The following is a 20,815-nucleotide window of genomic DNA, read 5'->3' on the forward strand; positions in this document are numbered from 1 at the left end:
TTTAATATGTATGTATTATTATATATATATATGTATATATTGATAATTTATATAACGTATGTATATATATATATATTGAATAGGAGACAGACAGAGAGAGAGATAGAGACAGACAGAGCGAGCGACAGTGAGAGAGACAAAGAGAGAGAGTTAAGTTTAGAAACAGTGATAATTAGGTTAGAATTGAATTTATATACACTGAGTAATTAAGTAATTGAGTAATTTGTTGGTAATTAAATATATATATCTTTTTTTTTTTGTTTTTGTATTTGTAATTTGTAATTGTTTTATCATTTTATCGTCAAAGACTTGTGTCCAGTAAATAAGGCGAAATAAGGTTTGATTCGCTTTAATTTAGTTTTCTATATCTTTTTTCGGACTTGTTTTTTTCTCTTCTACGGTTTTATCTGGTGCGAAAATATTACAAAAGCATATTGTAAATAGTTGCATACGATTTCAAATTGTTAACTCTTTCAATCATATATATTTCCTTGGTTTTTAAACTTTGTCATTGCTTTTTTTTTCTTTGCAGTGGTTTTTTTTTTTTTTTTTTTTTTTGCTTTTAGAACAACAACAAAATATGTTTTTTTTTTTAGTTTTTAGTTTTTAATAGAAAAAATAAATAATCAATTCGTTTGAAACAAATTTATTTCGCTTTTTTCTATAGTTTTTTTAAATGTTTCGATTTAGTTTCAGTTTGATATATACTTTTTTTTTTGTTTTGTTTTGTTATTAGCCAATTATTGGAGCCATTACAATCGATAAGTATCGTGGAAAAATCTCTGCATCTTTTGGCAATAAAATGACAAAAGAATTATTTTCATTTAGTATTTATGCTAAATAAATCATCACAGTTTATTTGCTTTATGCAATTTGTTTGTTCTGTTTTTAATTTTTATTTGGTTGTATTGGTTTTGCTTGTCAAGAACAAATTTAAATTGTTTTAAAAAATTATTGAGTTAAGTTGTTTTTTTTTTTTTGTTTTTTTGTATTTTTTGATTGCTCTTCATTTTGGTTTCGGTTTTTGGTTTTGTTGAAAAAAAAGAAGTATTTGTATATCGGGTATATATATATATATATATTACTTTTTGATTATGTAACAACAAGTAAGTAAGTAAGAAGAAACACAGCGAATAAGAGACAGATATGTAGAAAGATAGAGAGAGAGAGATAGAGAGAGAAAGAGACAGATAGGAAGAGCGTTCCAAAAAAGTTAAAATAAAAAACAAATAAAAGTTAACATGAATTTTGTTGTAAAGTGTAGGCTATATAGGACAAACCGAAACTAAATATATTTCAGGGAAATTGGTACAAGCAAAAACAAAAACAACAAAAACAACAACACAAAACAGAAACGTACACAATACACACAGTGAAAACAACATTTAGTTTACATTGAGAACAAAAAGGAAATTAAAAAACATAAGGCAAACGGAAAACATAAAAAACAATGACAAAAAACTACAATTAGTATAAATTTAGAAATTATGCCAACTGGCAGGAGGCAAGAGGGAGATGAGGATACAGTTAGAGAGTGTGTGCGTGAAAGAGAGAGAGAAAGATAAAACGAGCAAGAGCTCCTATTAACTAGAAAAAGAGAGGGACAGAGAGCAACAGAGCAGGTGAGCCACACACACACGCCAAGCCAAGAGCACTCACCCACACAGTTGAAAAAAAAAACGGTAGACATACACACATACACATACAAAATATGCTTAAGAGTGAGAGGGAGAGAGAGAGAGACTCACACATGAATGTGGCCCGAAATAACAACATTTTGGTTACAAGGTTATTACGTATATGTCATGTCAATCCAAGTTTATGTGTGTGTGAGTGTGAGTGTGGGTGTTTATATATATAAATGTATGTATGTATGTATGTATGCATGAGTGTGTATAGAAAGTACAATAGCGGCATCTGAGAGTAGAAGCAAAGAGAGTAAAGTGAGAAAGAGAAAGATGAAGGAAAGCAGGAGGAGGTTAGAAGAGTTCGGGTTATAAAAATACAAACCAACAGCCAAAAGGCAAATAAAAACAAGTAAAAAGCAAAACGCCAAAAGTCGAGGTATGTTTGTTTCTCTCCTATATATGTATGTATGTGTAAGTGTGTTAAGTGTGTGAGTGTTATTCCAAAAAAAAAAAATAAATAAAACAAACAAAAATGTATATAAATAAATTCTAAATTAAAAATAAGAACCTCAAAGGAATGTATCCAAAGCAAATAGTTTTTCTTTAAAAATCGTAACTTAATGTGACAAATAAAATTAAATTTTCCTACTATAGGATATAACCTAGGACATATGTTTGTATGTGTATCCAAACTTCATTGAAAGTTTCGTATATGAAAAGTTTTTGTGACTCAATAAAACTTTAGAGGCAAAAATTTGCTTTGAGCTAATCACATTTTTATTGCAAATGTGATTTCGGACTTTGGCCCAAAAAAGTCGTAAAATTTCAACCCATAAAAAGCAAAATCAACAAACAAAAAACGAAAATGAAAAAGAAGTAAAAATCATATTGTAACACACACGTAGGCAAACAAAGCTTAAAAAAAAGGAAAGGAAAAGGAATTTCATGTCGAAGGCTTTAGTTGCAATTATGACAAATCATCACGTCTCCAGAACATGAGAAAAGGATAGAGTGAGAAAGAAATGGGAGAATAGCTCTTGCCTGGTATTTCACTTCTACTCTTTCGTGTTTTTTTTTTTGTTTTTTTGTCTTGCCCTTTTCACGCACACAGACACACACGTGCCAAGTGTGAGTGACATTCTTAATGAAGTGCAGAGCAGAGCCTGTCTGCACTTGAGCTCAATTCTCATTCACTAATTACGCACACAAACACACACACCCACACAGATACAAGCATAGGCATTCAAATGCAGATACATTGCCAGCCCCTAAAAAGTAGGCAATGTTTTTTTTTCATTCTTTCTTCTTTGCAAAGAATTTCAATTTCGCCAGAGTGAATAAGGCAAAATAAAAAAAAAAAGTACATAAAGACCTAGAGCAGGAGTCGAGGTTTCTTTTTACAATTTATTTGTTTTGCGTGTTTAAGCAAGTAAAATGGCAAAAGCCTTCTACACTCTGCCCTCACCCTCGCATTGGATATCCTTGCTCCATCTGCTCCCCCAGTTTTTTGCAGAGTTCCCTGCTGTGTTTGACTCTAAAATGCAGCCTGCATTAGGCTTTTCTGGGGGTTGCAGAGTTCACCCTTCCATTCTTTTATGCACATTTTACTTTATTATATATGTATGTATATGGTTTGCATGTGTGTGTGATAAGTGAGTGTGTGGCTTAGGTTACTTTTGCGCCTCTGCTAATTGTGGGTATACATGGGCATGGGGTAGGAAAATGTGTGTGGTTGAAAAAAAAAACCTGGGTATAAGGCGTAATGGTGAGGGAAGCGACTTAAGGTGGGTCGGGTTCTGTCTCTGTCTGTGATTTCTTTAAGCAGCGGCCCCCATTTTCCTAAATTGATGGTCATATCAATTTGATTTCCCCCCCTGTGGTTCTGTGTGTCTGTCTGAGACACACACACACATATTGAGAGAATATAGATGGACACAAAAGGCACACACGTAATTTTATAGTTTATAGATGAAGTTTTTGTTGGTTTTGTTTGTTTGTTTTTGTTGTTGTTGTTGTTTTGCTGTTGTTAGAAATGACATTTTCGATTTGTTGTTGATCGTAACAAGAATGACGATGAAAATGATGATGATTAGGATGATTTAAATGATGATTTGAATGATGTAATGATGGTGTTGTTGTTGTTGTAATTGTTGTGCTGATGGTAATTGATGGTTGTTGGTGTTGCTGATGATTATTCTGCTGCAATTTGTTTTTGGGTTGTTTTGCTTGCTCGAACTACAATACCTTATAGTAGACATAGGCATTGTCCATAGGTTTTTGGCTTGACTGTAGGGGGGACTTGACTTTAAAATGTTAATGTTAATGCTGTTGCAGTTGTTGTTGCTGCTGCTGCTGCTGTTGTTGTTGTTGTTGCTGGCGTTGCTTTCGTTGTTGTTGGTGTTGCTATGCAAATATATTTGCAATTGCAGTTGCAGTTCGTTGTACTGAAATTTCTTTACTAGTCGCCTTTACTCCTCTTTGGCTGTGGTTTTTTTTTTCCTCTTTTATTTATGTAATTTGAGTTGGCCAAGTAGGAGAAGTGTGTGTGTGTGTGCTTATGTGTGGGTATAATGCAATAATAAACAGTTTGTCTGAGACGACTTCCTTGTTTAGTTAGTTGTTGGATGGTTGGTTAGTTGGTTGTTTGCTGCTGCTGCTGTGTTTCGTCTCGTCTCGTCTCGACTTGGCTAGACTCTATATAGGTCTCTGTGGTCGCTCTATTCTTGGTTTAATATCTTTGCTTTTTCCTGCTGCTACTTAGCTCCTCCACACCAACACTAATACAACAAACACACACACATGCTTGTCGTTAAATGTATGTATGTACATTAACGTTTATAGGCAAACACATAGATATATAGACAGATAGATAGATAGAGAGAGAATTTCGTTGTTGTTGTTGTTTCCTAGATAATGTTTCCAAATGCTAAAGAAGATTCCTTTTTCTTTCTTTTTTTTTTTGTTCGTTTTCTTTCTGCTTAAGTCAAATTATTGATTTTATGCTGCAGAGAAGGTTGGCTGCTGGCTGACTGCTGGCTGGCTGCTGGTTTCCTCTACGTTTTGCCTCCTTTTTGGCTTTCTAGCGGTTTGCTTTTATTTTTATTTTTTTTTTTGCTAGGGGAATTATTATTTTCTACTTTAATTTGTTGTTGTTTAATATATATATTTTTTTTTATACACACACACACATTCACATTGGGAGCAATGGAAAAAGGCACACAATTTGATGGCAAATGCTCGACTCGTGCGTATTTAGCTACATTCTCGAGTTGTTTCGAACCGATTTCATTTTTGAATAGAACTCGCGCTTAATTTGCTTATTTCTTTCTTTTTCTTTTATATTCTTCAATTCACTGAAACATTTTCATATTTTATTATTTTCAATTTTGTATTCTCATTTGACATTTGCCACACTTTCTCTTTTTTTTGGCTTTTTTTTTTTTGGCGTACGCCTTGCGCTTTTTCTTTTCTTTTTTTTATATTATTTTTCTTTTTCTTGTTGGCGTTGCGACCTCGTCCGTGCCTCGTGTTCGTTGGCTCAAAACGTTGCGTATACAACTGTCTGCTCCTAGCGAGCTTTTGCGCCCACGAGGCCATTGAGCAACACACACACACACACACGCACACACACCCCTACATGGTTAGTTGATAAAAGGAAGGGGGTGGAGAAAGCTTAAATTGAGCGAAAGCTTACTGCCGTTTTATGCTCAAAGCCGAAAAGCTTTGGCATTCTTGTTGTTGTTTCCATTATTGATTTGGTCACAAAAGTACTCGCTACTCGTTAGTTTTTACTCGCTATGTCACAACATTATTATCCTTGCAGCTGCTGCTGCTGCGGTTGCGGCTGCTGCATTTGATGTACCGTTGCATGCGCATGACTTGAATGCAGCTGATGACGGACACAACGGGTGGCCGGTCCCTCCAACTTGCAAGCAAATCAATTCAATTTCTCTCTCTATGTGTGTGTGTATCGTCGCCCACAGATGTAGGCAACACTTTGCATATATTTTGTTCCCATTTTGATGACATTCCAATTATTATGCTAAGTAGGTAGGAGCACACATTCCACACTCCGTTTTCTTTCCTTCTTTTTTCAAATTGAAATTGCAATTTGAATTTCAAATGGACTGGAAATCGATAAATCAATTGCCCAATGGTCATCATCATCATCATCTCACCATCAGTAGCAGCAGCAGCATTCTCTTTCATTCTGTGAATGAATATGATAATAAAAGCTGGAATGGAAGCTGTGGCCAGGCCGTTTTGCTTTTGTGGGTCACCCAATTGCCATCACTTTGTTCGCTTAATTGTTTTCATTTCATTTCATTTTGCTCTTTACTCTCTAAATAAACGAAATTCCATCAGCAGACATTCTCTACCAGCATCAGCATCAGCATCGCTATCGCCATCACCATCATCAACTGGCTCCTGACTCCTTGCTTTTGTGTAATTGCATTGCGTTTGTTCGTTGGACGGGACACACGGCAATTTGCTTGACAAACTTGGCACAGTAAACGTTGAACGTGTTTCATGTTCGTGGTGTGTGGTGTGTGTGTTTGTCTGTGGTTCTCTTTGCTCGCCAACAAAATGAATTTTGCGGCAGGCCGCGTAATTATTTTATGCCCTTGCAAAAACAATGAGCGCAACCCACACACTCACATGCACCCACATATACACACAAGGACTAGGCTAGAACTAACTAAACCATAAATCAAGAGTTGAGTCCAGCACCATAATAACGAGCTCATTCCCCTGATTATTTATGCCTGTATCTACATCCATACATACGGCAAAAGGCAAACAGTGGCGAATTGAGGCAAACACAATCAGAATAATTAATATATATCTGCATTTATGGTTTCAAAATGCCTTTACTATATGTGAGAAAGATGACACAGTTACTCAAAGATTGACCTGGTGATAAGCTTGAACTGATTTTTATTGTGTAAAAGTTTTCAAAGAGCTAACCCGAAACTTTTGGTAGAAGCCTTTTTGGCAACTAAATTCCGCTCCTGTATTATGTGCTAATCCTTTTCTGGGGTAGTCTCCGCCTTTGGTCTAGCAGCTCAACTCCCTTATGCTTTTCTCTCAACACAGTTTTGCATGCTAATTAAAATTCAGCTAGTATTGCCGCCGTTTTGCATAGTTTGTAAATTGCTTGACAGGATTAAACAACAACATGAATCTTTGAATATGTATTTATGGCTGATGTTGATGATGATAGTGCAGCAAAATTGAAGCTAAGCTGAGCTGGTCATCATCATCATCAACATCGTCCTCATCCTCATAGTTGGCTAAGAGGTCAGGTCATGTATGGGGGCATAGTTTTGGCTTGCCTAAGTCTTACACACGAATGAACTTTTCGTTTTTATCCCACCCAACACACACACACACACAACCATCTCAAGCGGATAAATGGTGAGCAGGAGATGGGAGGACGGGGTTCTCTATATACAGTTTTAGGCTCAGTAAGAAGACTCACTCACCCTTACCCCCTGCTCCTCCTGAGCGTATTTCTTGATTTCACGCTCCAAATCAAGCTGTTGTTGTTGTTGTTGTCGTTGTCGTTGTTGCCAAAGAAGTGAGAAGGTTTTTGTTTAGGTTTAGTTTTTACGACACTCGAGAGATATGCCAGACAAATTCTACACAAGTGTGTGAGTGACTACAACTACTACTCTTACAATATATTTCTTTGTATAAGTGCGTGTGTGTCTGCGTGTGTGTGTGTGTGTGTGAGTATGTGTATAGAGGGCAAATGTAAGCCAAATTCTTATAGAATCCAAGCAGACAAACTGGCGTCAGTTAAATGGCCACAAGCTAAATATATTCATAAAAGAAAATTTACCACCAACTTTACATAAATTGAGAAAAATGAGCCAATGCGTAAGGCCAAAAAGTTATATAAGCAAATAGGATCAAGGCAAAATATATATCGATGGTTTTTTTTTTTTCATCTACTTATGACTGCATATAATCGCAACTCATGTTGAGTTTAATTGCATTGAAAGTTTGATTTTTTTGTTGTTTTTTTTTTTTGTAGCTGCTCCACAAAACACATGTGCCAAATCGGAAATGTAAAACGCACTGACCTCGAAACGTTTTGCCGGCAATCGCCTAACACACACACACACACACTCAAACACACGATAGCCCCATTCCCTGCCAACACTTTGCCGTTAGCTAACACCAATTGGTGATTGCTCGCTTGCCATGCCAGGCTAACGCGGCGTATACGCAACAACTTTTAATTGCTGGGCACAAAAAACAACAGCAACAACGAAAAAAAAAACAAGAAAAGAGGCAAAATGAAAGAAAAAAGCGAAATTTGTTTGCTTCGTTTATTTTTTTTCTGTTCTCTGACGTTTTTTAATTACTACAGTCTATATGACCACGCCCATGCAACGCAACTTGTACGCCCATTTGTTTGCGACAAATTAATTGGAAATGTCCAGCCAATTGCCGTTTCAATAGTTTTTAATTTTTCTACTAGGAATTTATTTTTTGCTGGCATTCGATCGCGAAAACTGGCACCGACAAAGTGAAATCGAATGAAATGAAATGCATGGAAATTGCCAAATGGGCAACAAGCCAAATCAAAAATCAAGTCAAGTGAATTTTTTTTGGGATAGATGGCCCGTAGAGCATCTTAATACCCTATAATCTGCATTTGGGGTACAAAATGTTAGCCTTGAATATACATACACATACATATTTCGCCTGGGAGTTACATTTTCTAGTTAACGTTGAAGGTCCTTCCTGCAGAGGAAGAAGCAGGGGACACATTGATTTAGCATCCGCAAAAAGAGAAAAAAAGAACACAATTTTTCACATATACAATGCAGATTTTGTGGGCCCAAGTTTTTTGCCTTCTTTTCTTTTTGTGGGGTTTTTTTGTTTTCTGTTACTAAAAAAAGCTACGGCATATCCTTAAATGTAATTTGGGTATCAAGGTTATTTATATGCCCGCCCAATGGGCATTTCCGTTTTTGTATTATGCTCCAACGCCTTTTGTTGTCATTGTTTGTTTGCCTCTATCTATGTACGAGTGTTTGTGTGTGTGTGTGCGTATGTTTGGACTTAATATTATGTATACGCAATGTGAGCCAGTAGGCGAGTGGGCGAGTATTCTCGTAATTACAGACCAAGAGAGAAGAAAAAAAAAACGAAAAGGGGAATAAATATGAACGCAGAGAGAATGGGATAGAACGATAGGTTGACAGAGAAATAGAGTTTAGTATCAGTAATAAGTAGTTTGCTTGTTTGTTATTTTGTTTTCCTTGTTGTCCTTGGGGACAATGCAGTTTGCCACCCAGCTTGGACGCTGCCACTATGTTAAATTGATTTCCCTGGTGAGTAGAAGGGGGGGACGCCCAATGGCTGCCCTTTTTGTTGTTTGTCCCCCCAGCCCAACAGTCCCTCCTGCCGGTTTTAAGTGCTCAATAAAGACACAACCAAACATGGAATCTGATACTGTTTGCTGTTTTCCTTTTGCCAGGGCGATAAATAAGAAATGTGCAACGCAAAATGGCTGGCAAAAATGCATTTTTCTCGTCACAAAAATGTTGCTTAAGTAGGACAAAATGGTTCGTAAAAAAGGAACAGAGAACGACTGAGAAAAATGGATGGATGGTTTTTGTATGAAGTGGAATGGGAATGGGCACCAAAAAAGTATGCAACACATTATTGAGTTTTATTGCTTGGCCCATATTGAGTTTTGAAAAATGAAGGGAAGATGAAGTAAATGATGACTAAGCTATTGTGACAGGCTATATATATGTATGTGTGTGAGTGTGTAGTACTTTATGTTAATTTGTATGCCTCCGTTTTTTTTTTCATAGCTTTCATAGCTGCCTCTGCTCTCATTTTTTGTACAACAAAAGAGTAGACAAAAAATAAAACGAAAAATTGAAAAAGAGTTGCAAATTAATTAAACAAGGCAAAACTAATGGAACATGTCAAGCATGTATTGTAAGAAAGTATGTGTATATATACTTATATGTGTGTGTGTGTGAATAAATGAAAATTGTTGTATCTACCATCTATGAGAAAAAATAGAGAATAGCTAAAGTTTGCAATAAAGTTTGGAAAAATAAAAGTACAGAACAAACAAACCTCTAGACGCTACTTTAAAACTTTCAAAATGTATGTTAATGTGTGTGTATATATATATAAGATATAAATCTATATACATATATATATATTATATATTTATATAGATATAGATCTGTGTAAATGTAACAAGTTTTAGGTGTTTGTCGTGTATTGTTATTCAAAACTGAAGAAATGTTTAGTAATTTAATAATATATAGTTGTTAAAAGTATTTTTCTGTGGTGGGTAAAGTGTAGAAAGAAAAAGGAGAGATAGAGAGAAAGTGTGAGAGAAAGAGAAGGGGTAAAAAAGAAGGCTGTAAACCTTTTCTTATTCTCTCTTTCTCTCCTTTATCTTTGGCGAAGTGAACGAAATCATTCTCTAGAGCAATTTTCATTTTTCATTGTTGTTGTCGTACGAAATTATTTATAGAAATAGATAGTTTGAGATAGACAGATATATATACATGTATATATTTTGTATATATATATATATATACATATGTATATAGGAAAGAGATAGAGAAAGAGCCAGAGAGAGCTCTTTGAATTAGGTTCTTTTATTTGTCACATGAATCTTACCTGTTTCTGTGCCATTGCCTGCATTTGCTGGAACATTTGACGCTCCTCCTCTTTGCCTAAAGTAAATTAAAAGGTATAAACCAATTGAAGGGATTCATGGGTTAGTTTTGTCTTCGGTTGGAACTTACCCATGCCCTTGGCTTGCAGCATTTCCAGTAACTTTTTAATACTCTCATCACGTGCTATTAGTGTTTGTTTTTGTGTCTCTACACGGCATTCCAGATCCTTGATCGTTTCGCGCAATATACTAATCTCACGCTGCAAATGATCATTCTCTGCATAGATGGCCTCCATTTGTTGTTGCATTTCCAAATTGGGTTGACGCATACGCAAACGCAGCTCCTCTTCCAGTTGACGCACCAACATGGCTTGTTTCTAAAAGGACAACCCACAAGATTCAATTAAGGCTCTCTTGATTTTACGAAGTGATTCTTACCTGATTCTCTGTGCTAAGCAGCTTCAATTGATCATTGATTAAACTATATTTGGCGCTCTCCTCCTTACGCAAAGCTCTTTCTTTTTTCAACTCTGGCGACCAGAAGGTCTTAATGCTATGCATGGAACTGCCCAGTTTTTGATTTGTCAGCTCTAGCTCACGCTTTAGATTACCCAATTCACGTTGCAGATCTGTATTCTGATGCTGCAAATCCCCCAAATAGGCCCGATCCGATGTCGGGCCCATGCCCGTATTATAGCCACCCAAGGCACTGGGACTCTGACGTGCTGATCTGCCATATAGCTCATCTTCTAGATAAAGTCCACGTTCCAGCGAACGATCTCTGGAACGATCGCGTGGCTCTCGTATGGGTATAAATTCACGATCATGTGGATCAACCAGACCACCGCGATCCAATGACTGATAGCGGGTTCCTACAGTAATTAAGAATTATTTGAAGCATTGTGATTTGTGTGGGATTTTTAGTTTGATTTTACTTGGATAGTCCATGGCATGTGACATCGGTGGTCTGCTGGCACTTCGACTGCGATGGTGTCCCGCTCCGGCGGGACTTGTTGGCTCATCCATGTCGCGGTAGTATGGACTGCCCATTGCTGAAAATGCACATCGAGCAAGCGAGAAAGAAACAGAGACAGAGATTCATGATGATGATCAAATGAGGATGAAGGGGGGAGATTTTCGTTATGTTTCTTGTTTTTGTTGGTGTTTTTTTGGATTCGGTTTTTGGGCTTTTTTCTTTTGCTTTCTTCAACTAAATAAACTGAACACTAAAATAGCTCGGCTAGTGGAGTGCCTTTGCTTGTTGGTTAGTGGTAAAAAACAAAAAAAAAAAAACAAAATAAAACCAGAAAAAAAAAGAAAAATGAAACAAAATCAACGAAACAAGGAGAAATGTTTGTCGTGTTGGCCTTTCGCCCACTCATTTTTACCCGGTTACTTGGTTTTTTTTTTTTTTGCATAAAAGGCTCATAAACTAGCTAACATTGTGCGGTTCTGACTGTACTTCGGTGGACTCATATTTCAGGTGCCTGCGGTTATTACCCACCCACCCACTAGCCACTCGTCCACCCATCGACGACTCCCTACTCAACTCCTACCAACTTATTCAGTCTTTCTGTCCCTCTTTCTCACTTTTAGGTGAAACTTAATTTGTGGCTGCTGCTTTTACTACTAGAACCTACGTTTCGTTGTTGTAGTGTTGTCCTTTTATGTTCTATTTTAATTTTCACCTGACAAAGTTAGACAAAATGCTAATTAGCTAACGGTCCACGTCGGGGTCACCAACAGCGTATGACTATCTAAATAATTGAGTTTTGTTAAACGTCGCCTTAAACTAGTGACTTTCTAGTGATGAGTTAGTAGTAGCTCTAACCATAATTGTAATCCAGTTTGAGGCTTTGATTTTGTCAGCGTTGCTTCAGCAAAATTCAGTTAAATGGATTTAACCAGTTTCTCTCTCTCTTATCCTTCGACTTGTCTTTCTTCTGCTATCCTCGACGTCTATGTGTGGGGGTTTGTGTATGTGTCTGGCTCAGCTGTGAGCCATGGTTTTCTCTTTTAGCCTTTATCTAATGCAATTTGCCAAGTTTGCCTCTTACAGCTGCTCGATGATTTGATAAAGTTAATACAAAATTCAATTTCATAAGGAAAGTTGTAATTCCAATTTCAATTTCAATCGCATATGTGTGTGGGTGTGGGTGTTTTGAGTGTGTGTGTGTGTGTTGGTTGTGTGTGAGTGGATTTTGGTTTCATCAAATCAAAATGAAAATATTGTTTTAAATTTTCATTGTTTATTTTGCAGATGAATAAAGCGTTTGAAACGAAAAATTTGGAAAATAAATATAAAAGTTTTTTTTTGATTTTTTTTTTTTCGAATGTACCATGCGCATGCGTGTGATGTTAGGACAGAAATATAATGGTTTTTTAGTTAAAAAGATTTTTGCATTAGTTTAATTAATAAGTTAATACTACAAATATATATATAGTACAAATAATAATTCATATTCTAGTCATATACTTAGAAATAGTGAGGTGATTCGGAGAGAGATAAATAGATAGCGAGATGAATTTTGATATGATAAAAATTTTGAAAAATTTTTTTTGGTTTTGTTAGTAGAGAAACACAGAAAAAAAGGATAAAGAGATTTTTGTTCTTTGCCAATTGACCAAATTTGAAAAACAAATTAATTAACTTAATGGAAATAAAATTGAGTTAAATTCTTTGCCAAATTTCTAAGCACAAACGTGGTTCGACTTGATTTTGGTGCTAAAAACTACGTTTGTGCCTTTTTTTTTGTTTGCTTTTGTGGCTTTATCTAAATGGAGTGGGGGAGATGGGTATAGGACTTTTTCTTAATGTGCAATGGTTTTTATTGTTGTTAAGTGTTGTTCACCTAAAGGACTTCCGCGTGGGGCGCCGTAATCCCTGGATGGTGAACGATCGACAGTTGGCAATTCCTGCAGTCGCCGCACACGACCCGGACTGCGGACACCAGAGCTATTCACTGGATTATAATCGTCGCGTGACATAATCCGCGGCTGATCCGCGGCATGCACACAACACCGTTTGCTATCCTTGGTCCTTGGATATTGCTAGACGTTGGGTTCGAGTGTCCTCTTTATGTATATCTATTTCGGTTTTTTTCTGCTTAAATGCAACGTTTGATTATGATCTTGTCTGGTTAACTTTTTGAATCCTTTAGCTTTTGCTTTCACTTTGATATGCAGAGTTAAGGTTTGGTAAAATTAAATTCTTTATTGTTGTTCTTGTTGTTGTTATCCTTATGTGTTGCTTGCTGTTGCATCTGCAAGTGTAAGAAAGAATGAAGAGAAAGAGAACAAAGAAAAAAACATAAAGGATGTAAAAACCAACTTACATACATAATATAAAAGCCATAATAATAGTCATAGTATACATATTATGATTATCAACATTATTACTCATCATATTCTATACTACGCATACGCCCCGTATTCATTCTACTGAAAGCCAAGGTTTTTGCCGCCCTTCCTTTCCTCTTCTCGCTCTCTGGCACTCTCTATCTATCTGTCTCTCTGACTAAGCTTGGCCGGGCTTTTTGCATTTAAATTGGCTTAAGCAAAGAAAAAAACAGGGCATGAAAAAAACTTGCATATCCTTAACCTTTTTACCCAAATCTCAGCCAGGAAATTGCTCTCCCACTCGCGCACTCAAAAGCTGTAAGCGCATAAACAAACAGCATAAAGTAAATCATAAAATAAAAAGAAAACCTAGGCAAAATGAGGAAAACCCACACAAATACATACTCACATTCGGAGGATTGCATTATGACAGTTGTAGGAGCAGCAGCAGCAGGTAGCTGGGATCTGTGTCTATGCAAATGCCTTCCTATTTAGTTGCCAACAAATCGCATGCAAATTGCCACTCAAGTCAGACACTCAAACACAAACGCAAAAAAAAAAAAAAGAAAGGAGTCAACTAGGATAAAATGACATACATAGAAATGCATAATATATATACACTTTGTGGCTTATGCCGGCAAAAGTTGTTAGATATTTTCCCCCATTTTCTGTTTTTTTTTTGCTCTAACTAAATTGTTCACTATTTATGTAGTAGCCTCTGTCTTTTTTTTTTGTTGAATGGAAAGCCAAATGAATATCCTCAGTATGCCGCAAGACCAGACAAATATTTACTTCTCACTGCTTTTTGTCCCCTTTAGTCCTTGTCCCTTTAACACTTTCCTCTCCCTGGGGTGTCGGCAAGACACTGCCATCAAGATGAGGTCAGGATATCTATATATATATACTTCGTGCTCGAACTATATCAGGGCAATGGATTCGATTACATTGCGGCATGCCATTAGGGAGAATGGGAACGAATGGCATAGAGGCAAAATGCACTTTGCTTCAACAAACAACCAAACACACTATAAAAATTGCATACTTTTAGGAGGAATGGGAGACCGGAAGAGCCAAAAGAGCTAGATGACGATGACGAAATCGCACACAATTCTCTCTCTATGTGTGTGTGTGTGTGTGTGTAGTGTCTGCTGTGCTTGCGGCATTACTTTTGGGGCAGTCTTATCAGAGTGAGTATTGTGAGTTATCTGTCCAGGCCCAACACCAACCAATCTAACCCACCCACTAATACCCTTCCTACAGCCCGCCCCAAAACAAACATGTTGAATTTGTAACCAAAGAGATAAAGTAAGAGCAGCGCAGTCAAAGAAAGAGAGAGAGAGCAAATGTACGTTCTAGAGTGATTTAGTAAGAGATTTAGTGAGAGTTTATTCTGTGGTTAGGAGGCTATGGAAATACACCACACAGAGCACAGCATATTGAGTCTCTGGTTGAGCTCTGCGCAAATGCCAAGCTTAAACTCTTCCCTTGGCATAACTTGCCCCACCACCACCCCCCACCTCTCTGGGTGTCCATCTATAGCGTCATCAGCGTAAAACATTCTTTATGCCGATATTTTTTTTTTATTTTTTCTTGTACTATACATTGTTAGCATTGGCGGCGTTTTATCTGCTTTTGTTTTTTGTTATATTTTCTTCTTCTTTACGCCTTATGCGAGCTCATGTTAAATAAGGTTAAAATTTGAAATCAATAAAAAATTATTCAAGAAAACTAAAATTAGAATGCAAAGAAAGAAATCGTCCCGTCCCAGCCCTATTTCTCAACTCTACATTCCATGAATAACTCAAATATTATTGGCACGCAAAGTTGAGCAAGTAAATGGGAGGCCGGCCCCGAAAGAAGATAGAAGAGAATGAGGAAGTAAGGAAAGGAAGTTGAAGGCATAAAAGTAGGTGGCAAATTGACAAATCATGCGAGCATTTCAATATCATTACTACCAAACCACCCATCCAATCGAATAGATGGGTGTTTAGCCTTGCCTGTATACATATATATAATTATACAAGTTCGTTTCTCATTTGGCTTTTCAATATTTTTTCAGTTTTTCCTTTTTTGATTGGCATACAAATAAATTGAAAAAGAAAACAAGAAATTCAATTTCCTATTCTATCTAGGGCGGCGATATCTCAGTTAACTAACTAATTTACACACACACACACACACACACACTAAACTCTAGACTAGTTTATGAAGCGAAGGGAACTATGTTTAAAATGGTAAATGAAATCACATACTTAGAAATGAAAGCATAAAAAAGGAGAGATAGAGAGAGAGAAAACAAATTAAAACTTTGGTCGCTTGACTATTATTAATGATGTGTGAGGAATGAAAGGTTACACAATAATAATACAGATCACATTATATATATAGGATACATACAAGACATATGCAGAAATCAATAGAGAAAGTCAAGAGTTTATAGTGTTGTGTGTGTGTAGGTGTGTGGGTGTGGGTGTGGGTGTTATGTTTTTAAACTTAATTTTAGAGTTAAAAATAAATATATATATTTTTTTGAAATATTTTAATATTAGTTTATGCTTACCCGCTTTGCTTAGACGATGAATTTTGAATGATTTTGTTTTTGAAAGTTGGATGAAAAAAAATTTGTATATCCAATTGCAAGTTGCAGTGGCTGTTGCTGCTTCCACTCACTACTACAACACTAGTATTACTTCACACAGACACACACACACGCACTCTCTCAACACACACACACTCAGTCAGTCAGTTTTGGGGATCACAGTGTGGCTTATGGCTATTAGTGTGTGTGTGAGCATAATTTGTTGCTGCAGTTGTTATCAGGCGTCGTCGTTGGCGTCGGCGTTGTTGGCTCAATGTGCATTTCCGGTTTCCGGTTTCTTAGGCCAACGAATAAAAAAAAACACAAATAACACAACGGATATAAACGACAACAAAACAAGTATTAATATGTATGTATGTGTCTACCTCCTGTTGCTATTACGATTATACGAGGACAGCTTCTTGTTTTAGCTTTATTGCACTTTTTGTTAACATTTAGCTAGTTAGTTGAATTTAGTTTAGTTGTTAGCTGTGGTAAGTAAGTTGCTTGTTGCTTATGGTTTAGTTAGTTAGTTGGTTAATTAGTTTTGCTTCTCTTTCTTGTTGTTGCTGTTGCTGGTTGTAATTTTAAATGGATTTGGGCTGCAAATGAATAAAATTAGTTGGTTTACCCGTCAAGTTAATCGCTTATTAAGTATGTACATAAAATTGTGTGAAAAACTTTTGTTAAATTAATTAAAGCATAAGCATGAGTTATTGTTGTTGTTGTTGTTGTTGTTGATTTTGTTGTATTGTTGTTGCTTGAGTGGTTCGTGCCCAACGAGAATTTTGCTACCGAAAAGCCACTGACACACATTCTAGGCACACACACACACACACACACTCACGCACTCCGAGTGAAGTCATTGGAGTTGAAGAGGTATTTTTTTTCTCTCTCTCTTTCTCTGTTCTTTGTTGTTTCACGGAGTTTCAGAGTTCTGAACGGAGTAGCTACGCACGAGAGGTACCGTTGGCTGCTGTTGGTTGTTGCCTCGACATATTGAGCCGATGTAACAAACGATGGGAACGAACCGCTAACGAAGCTAACGATACAAACAGCAGAAGGAGGAGGAGGAGGAGGCGTTAAATGATGAGCAGACGAGAGGCAACTGTGCCGGAGGTGGCAGTGGCAACATTATGTTGGCTCTCTTTACCCACTCTCTCATACACACCCACACCCGCACACACACACACACACACACATTTGCCATCAGTGTTGCCTATACCTTCCTTCCTCTTTTCTCTTTCATAGGTTCTGTTATAAATACAGCTTAATGTCTCTCTGTGTGCGTGTGTGCCTGCGTATGTGTCTATAAGTGTGTGTGTGTGTGTGTGTAGATATCTTTGCTTGGCTTATATGTAGGTTGAAGCAATTTATAATAATTTTTTCACCAATCGATATGCCCCACTGAATGTTGTTGGGCCCTCGACTCCTTTGGCTACTCTCCCTCTCTCTGCTTCTCTTTTACTTTATGACTACATACACACACACACACACACATATATACTCCGAGGACCCATTTGGGGTTTGATTGATAGTATTCCTAGCATATATATATAACGTATAAGTTCTACTCAATCACACAATTATTTTATTTAGATTGCTTCACAAAACGAAAGGCACTTTTTGCACAAATTTCTTTTCTTTTTTTTATCGGATGGGCGCTATTTTTGCAAGGATTTTTTGCTTTTATTTTTTCATTTGGTTTTTTTTTTGCAGGAAATCACTTTTCTGTATCCAGGGGAGCAGCCGCCTCTAGCGCAATTTTGCTGCTTCACACGCATATATACACACACACACACTCACACTCACAGACACAGACACTGAAACTCACACTTACACTCATACCACTCTCCAACTCCCAGCATACATATTGAATTTTTCTTTCATTTCTTTTCATTTTTCCATACAATTTTTCTCATTTTGATTAAAACTTTCAGTTATAACTTATTGAAATTGCCTTTTTTTCAATAGATAAATGTATACTAGATGACTGAGTGCGTAAGTGTATGTGTGAATTGGTGTTTGTGTGTGTGTGTGTGTGTATTAGTGTGTGGCTATGAGTAAATTCGTTTGTGTGTGTATGTGTAGATTCTAACCCAAAAAATTTTTGTTGTGCGGCAGCTGGTGGGGGGAAGGCCCGTGTGTTATATATCCGGCAAATGCCGTTGTCCAACTAACTACCCTCAAAGAACTGAGCGCCGCTTGTTCGTAACAGTTGCTGTTATAGTCCCGTTATTCCGTTTAGTGTGGTGAATAACAACATGGCACAGAACTCTAGCCAAAATAGTAAAAAAGAGAAACCAATGAGATAGAGTGCGAGTGCGTATTACTCTCTCTCTCACTCAGTTGGGAAGAGAGCTAACGATTTCAATCAATGAATTTTGTGTAGAGCGCATGGCGCGTGTCATTTCTGTAGTGGCATGCGGCTTCAAAATTCCACTATATTGCCGAAAAAGCAAACAAAAAAAATAAAAAAAGAAAATGAGAAAAAAAAAAACATAAATGCACAATTTGTTACGTTGGTTGATTTACCATTATTGGTCCTACCCAATTTCTTGGAAAGTAAGTTGGCAGTTCTTGGCGCCAAGCAAATTTTAAATTTTCAATGCCCGTAGAAGTATGCTATGTTTTTCCCACTTATGCCAATTATTTTGTTTTGAAGTAATTATTATTTAGATTCTTGGCGAATTATTAGCGACAATTTCGTTCCCGAAATTACCAAAATTAAAAGTGTTAAAAGAGTCTATCGAAATTAGCCCCACCCCTCTGCATTATAGTTAAAAAAAATTTAATTAATTTATAGTTCGACTTATTAAGCTAAAGTCATCAAGAAAATATAAAAATTTCATTCTTAGATCTGAAGAATTTGTCAAAATTGTTTTATTTATTTTCATTTTTTATTTGTATAAATCATAAATGGACAATTTGTAAATATTTTGAAGGGTAGGTGAAATCAACTGCTCATCTTTTTATGTTCTCTGCGAGAAAGATATAGAATATGGTGGAAGGACAGTTATTCATCAACAATTCGATGTTAATATAGATTTAACAGAAATTAGACTAAGTATCGTAATGGATGGCAAATAGTGGGCTCGATAAGTTGAATCGCATCACTAATTCCCGAAACTATGAACTATATGTAAGTGTAGATTTTGGGAGAACTCGACAGGACAGATGAGGATAAATTGAAATTTGAAAGAGGTCGATTATATTAAACTAGTTCTGAGGTGCATAAGTTAAAAGTTATCAATGATATCGATGACAAGCAATCGATATCACAGAAAGAGTGAGTTCAAAGAAGTCATGACGACTAGGTGTGTGTTCCTCGTAGCTGCTCCAGTAAAAAAGAAAAGGCTATGTTAATTTAATTATTAAGTGGCAATTGTATACTTAAGTCATTAACGATATTCAATAAAACTGTTTTTGATTATTAAGTGAACCGAAACCGATCATTTATTAAGTCGGACGAATCGCTCTGCGCTAAAATTAAATTATAAATTAATTAATTTACTATTTAACTAAAGCTGAAGAATAAAAAGTGGCATAAAAATCTTGGGACATTTTAAAGAAAATCTAATTTATACCTATTACGAATTCTTCCGTAATCCTTAAACAAGTGTATTTTGGTTTGTTCTTCCGAAAAACATGAAAACAAAAACATAAATTAAATTTTATTTCGACTTTTTAACAAATTTTTGGTTTAAATGGTTTTTGTTATTTTTTGGTAAATGTTTTTAGTCATCAAGCTGGTCGACCCGGGATCCTTCTTCTATCTAATTGTAAGATTTCCTCTCTTCCTGTCAGACACAGTCCAACGAAAAGAGCGAAAAGTACTACGAAGTTCATTGTGACAGATAAAACAACAATAAACAAAATATTTTTCCTTATATAGGAAAAAACTTGGAACTCTAACAAGTGAAACGAATTTCAAAAATTATCTTAACAACTGCAACAAATCGGTATAGTAAAGGTTTAATTATTTGATATTGAAGAATGCGGATGTCAATAAAATTGCTTCGCGTTTTTCCAATAATATTGAGAACTAACTATTTTTATGTAATCGATAATAAAGACCACAACGATGTTTAAAATGAATCTTAAAATGCTTTAAATACTTCGGATAGATTGATATATCCTTGCCTTGCGATTAAAAGATAAGTTGCTTGTATATATTTTTGATAAGCACCAAGAGCTGAGTCGTTATAGCCATTTCTATCCGAACATGGCCGGTAAAGGCTGACTTAAATATACCAAAACTCCAAACAATGCAGTTTCGATTTATCTTTATAGCATAAATGGTTAACAAGAACACCCTTCAATTAAAACAAAACGAAAAATTATTCCATTTAAATGAATTCAGATGAAATAAACCTCACTGTAGCAATTATGTTTCTAATATTTGTTTTAACTTGTATTCACCTTTCACCTTTACTTTTATTCTTTACAAAACTCTTGAATAGCCTATTCAATTGACGATTATCTAATGTTAACAAAACAAACTCTTTAATTGTTTTATCTTTATGTATTAAAATGCATTTGCACTAGATTTTTTAGTCCACAAGTTGATTCAAAGAAGGTAGCCCCAATGACTGAACCATG

The 20,815-nt window shown here is 36.1% G+C and overlaps 1 protein-coding gene across 6 annotated transcripts in view; it reads right to left on the reverse strand.

Moving 5' to 3' along the window:
* LOC6640530 (plectin) overlaps window positions 1-18,384 on the reverse strand; it is a 36,718-nt gene extending 18,334 nt beyond the window's left edge. For 5 of the 6 annotated variants that reach the window (XM_047010171.1, XM_047010170.1, XM_047010174.1 and 2 more), the window contains exons 1-9: window positions 18,313-18,384; window positions 16,600-16,815; window positions 16,196-16,511; window positions 13,149-13,559; window positions 12,128-12,355; window positions 11,232-11,348; window positions 10,735-11,168; window positions 10,427-10,673; window positions 10,299-10,354 (exon numbers count right to left, since the gene is read on the reverse strand). In XM_047010171.1, the coding sequence (XP_046866127.1) occupies window positions 10,299-10,354; window positions 10,427-10,673; window positions 10,735-11,168; window positions 11,232-11,346 (852 nt within the window). In that variant the 5' untranslated portion in view covers window positions 11,347-11,348; window positions 12,128-12,355; window positions 13,149-13,559; ... (1 more) ...; window positions 16,600-16,815; window positions 18,313-18,384. Of the gene's footprint in view, window positions 1-3,872; window positions 3,990-10,298; window positions 10,355-10,426; window positions 10,674-10,734; window positions 11,169-11,231; window positions 11,349-12,127; window positions 12,356-13,148; window positions 13,560-16,195; window positions 16,512-16,599; window positions 16,816-18,312 lie in introns of those variants that run through there. The other variant, XM_023182026.2, reaches the window with a different exon arrangement.
* Window positions 18,385-20,815: the final 2,431 nt, after the last annotated feature.

Source organism: Drosophila willistoni, assembly GCF_018902025.1.
Source record: "Drosophila willistoni isolate 14030-0811.24 chromosome 2L unlocalized genomic scaffold, UCI_dwil_1.1 Seg196, whole genome shotgun sequence".
NCBI classification, from domain to species: domain Eukaryota; kingdom Metazoa; phylum Arthropoda; class Insecta; order Diptera; family Drosophilidae; genus Drosophila; species Drosophila willistoni.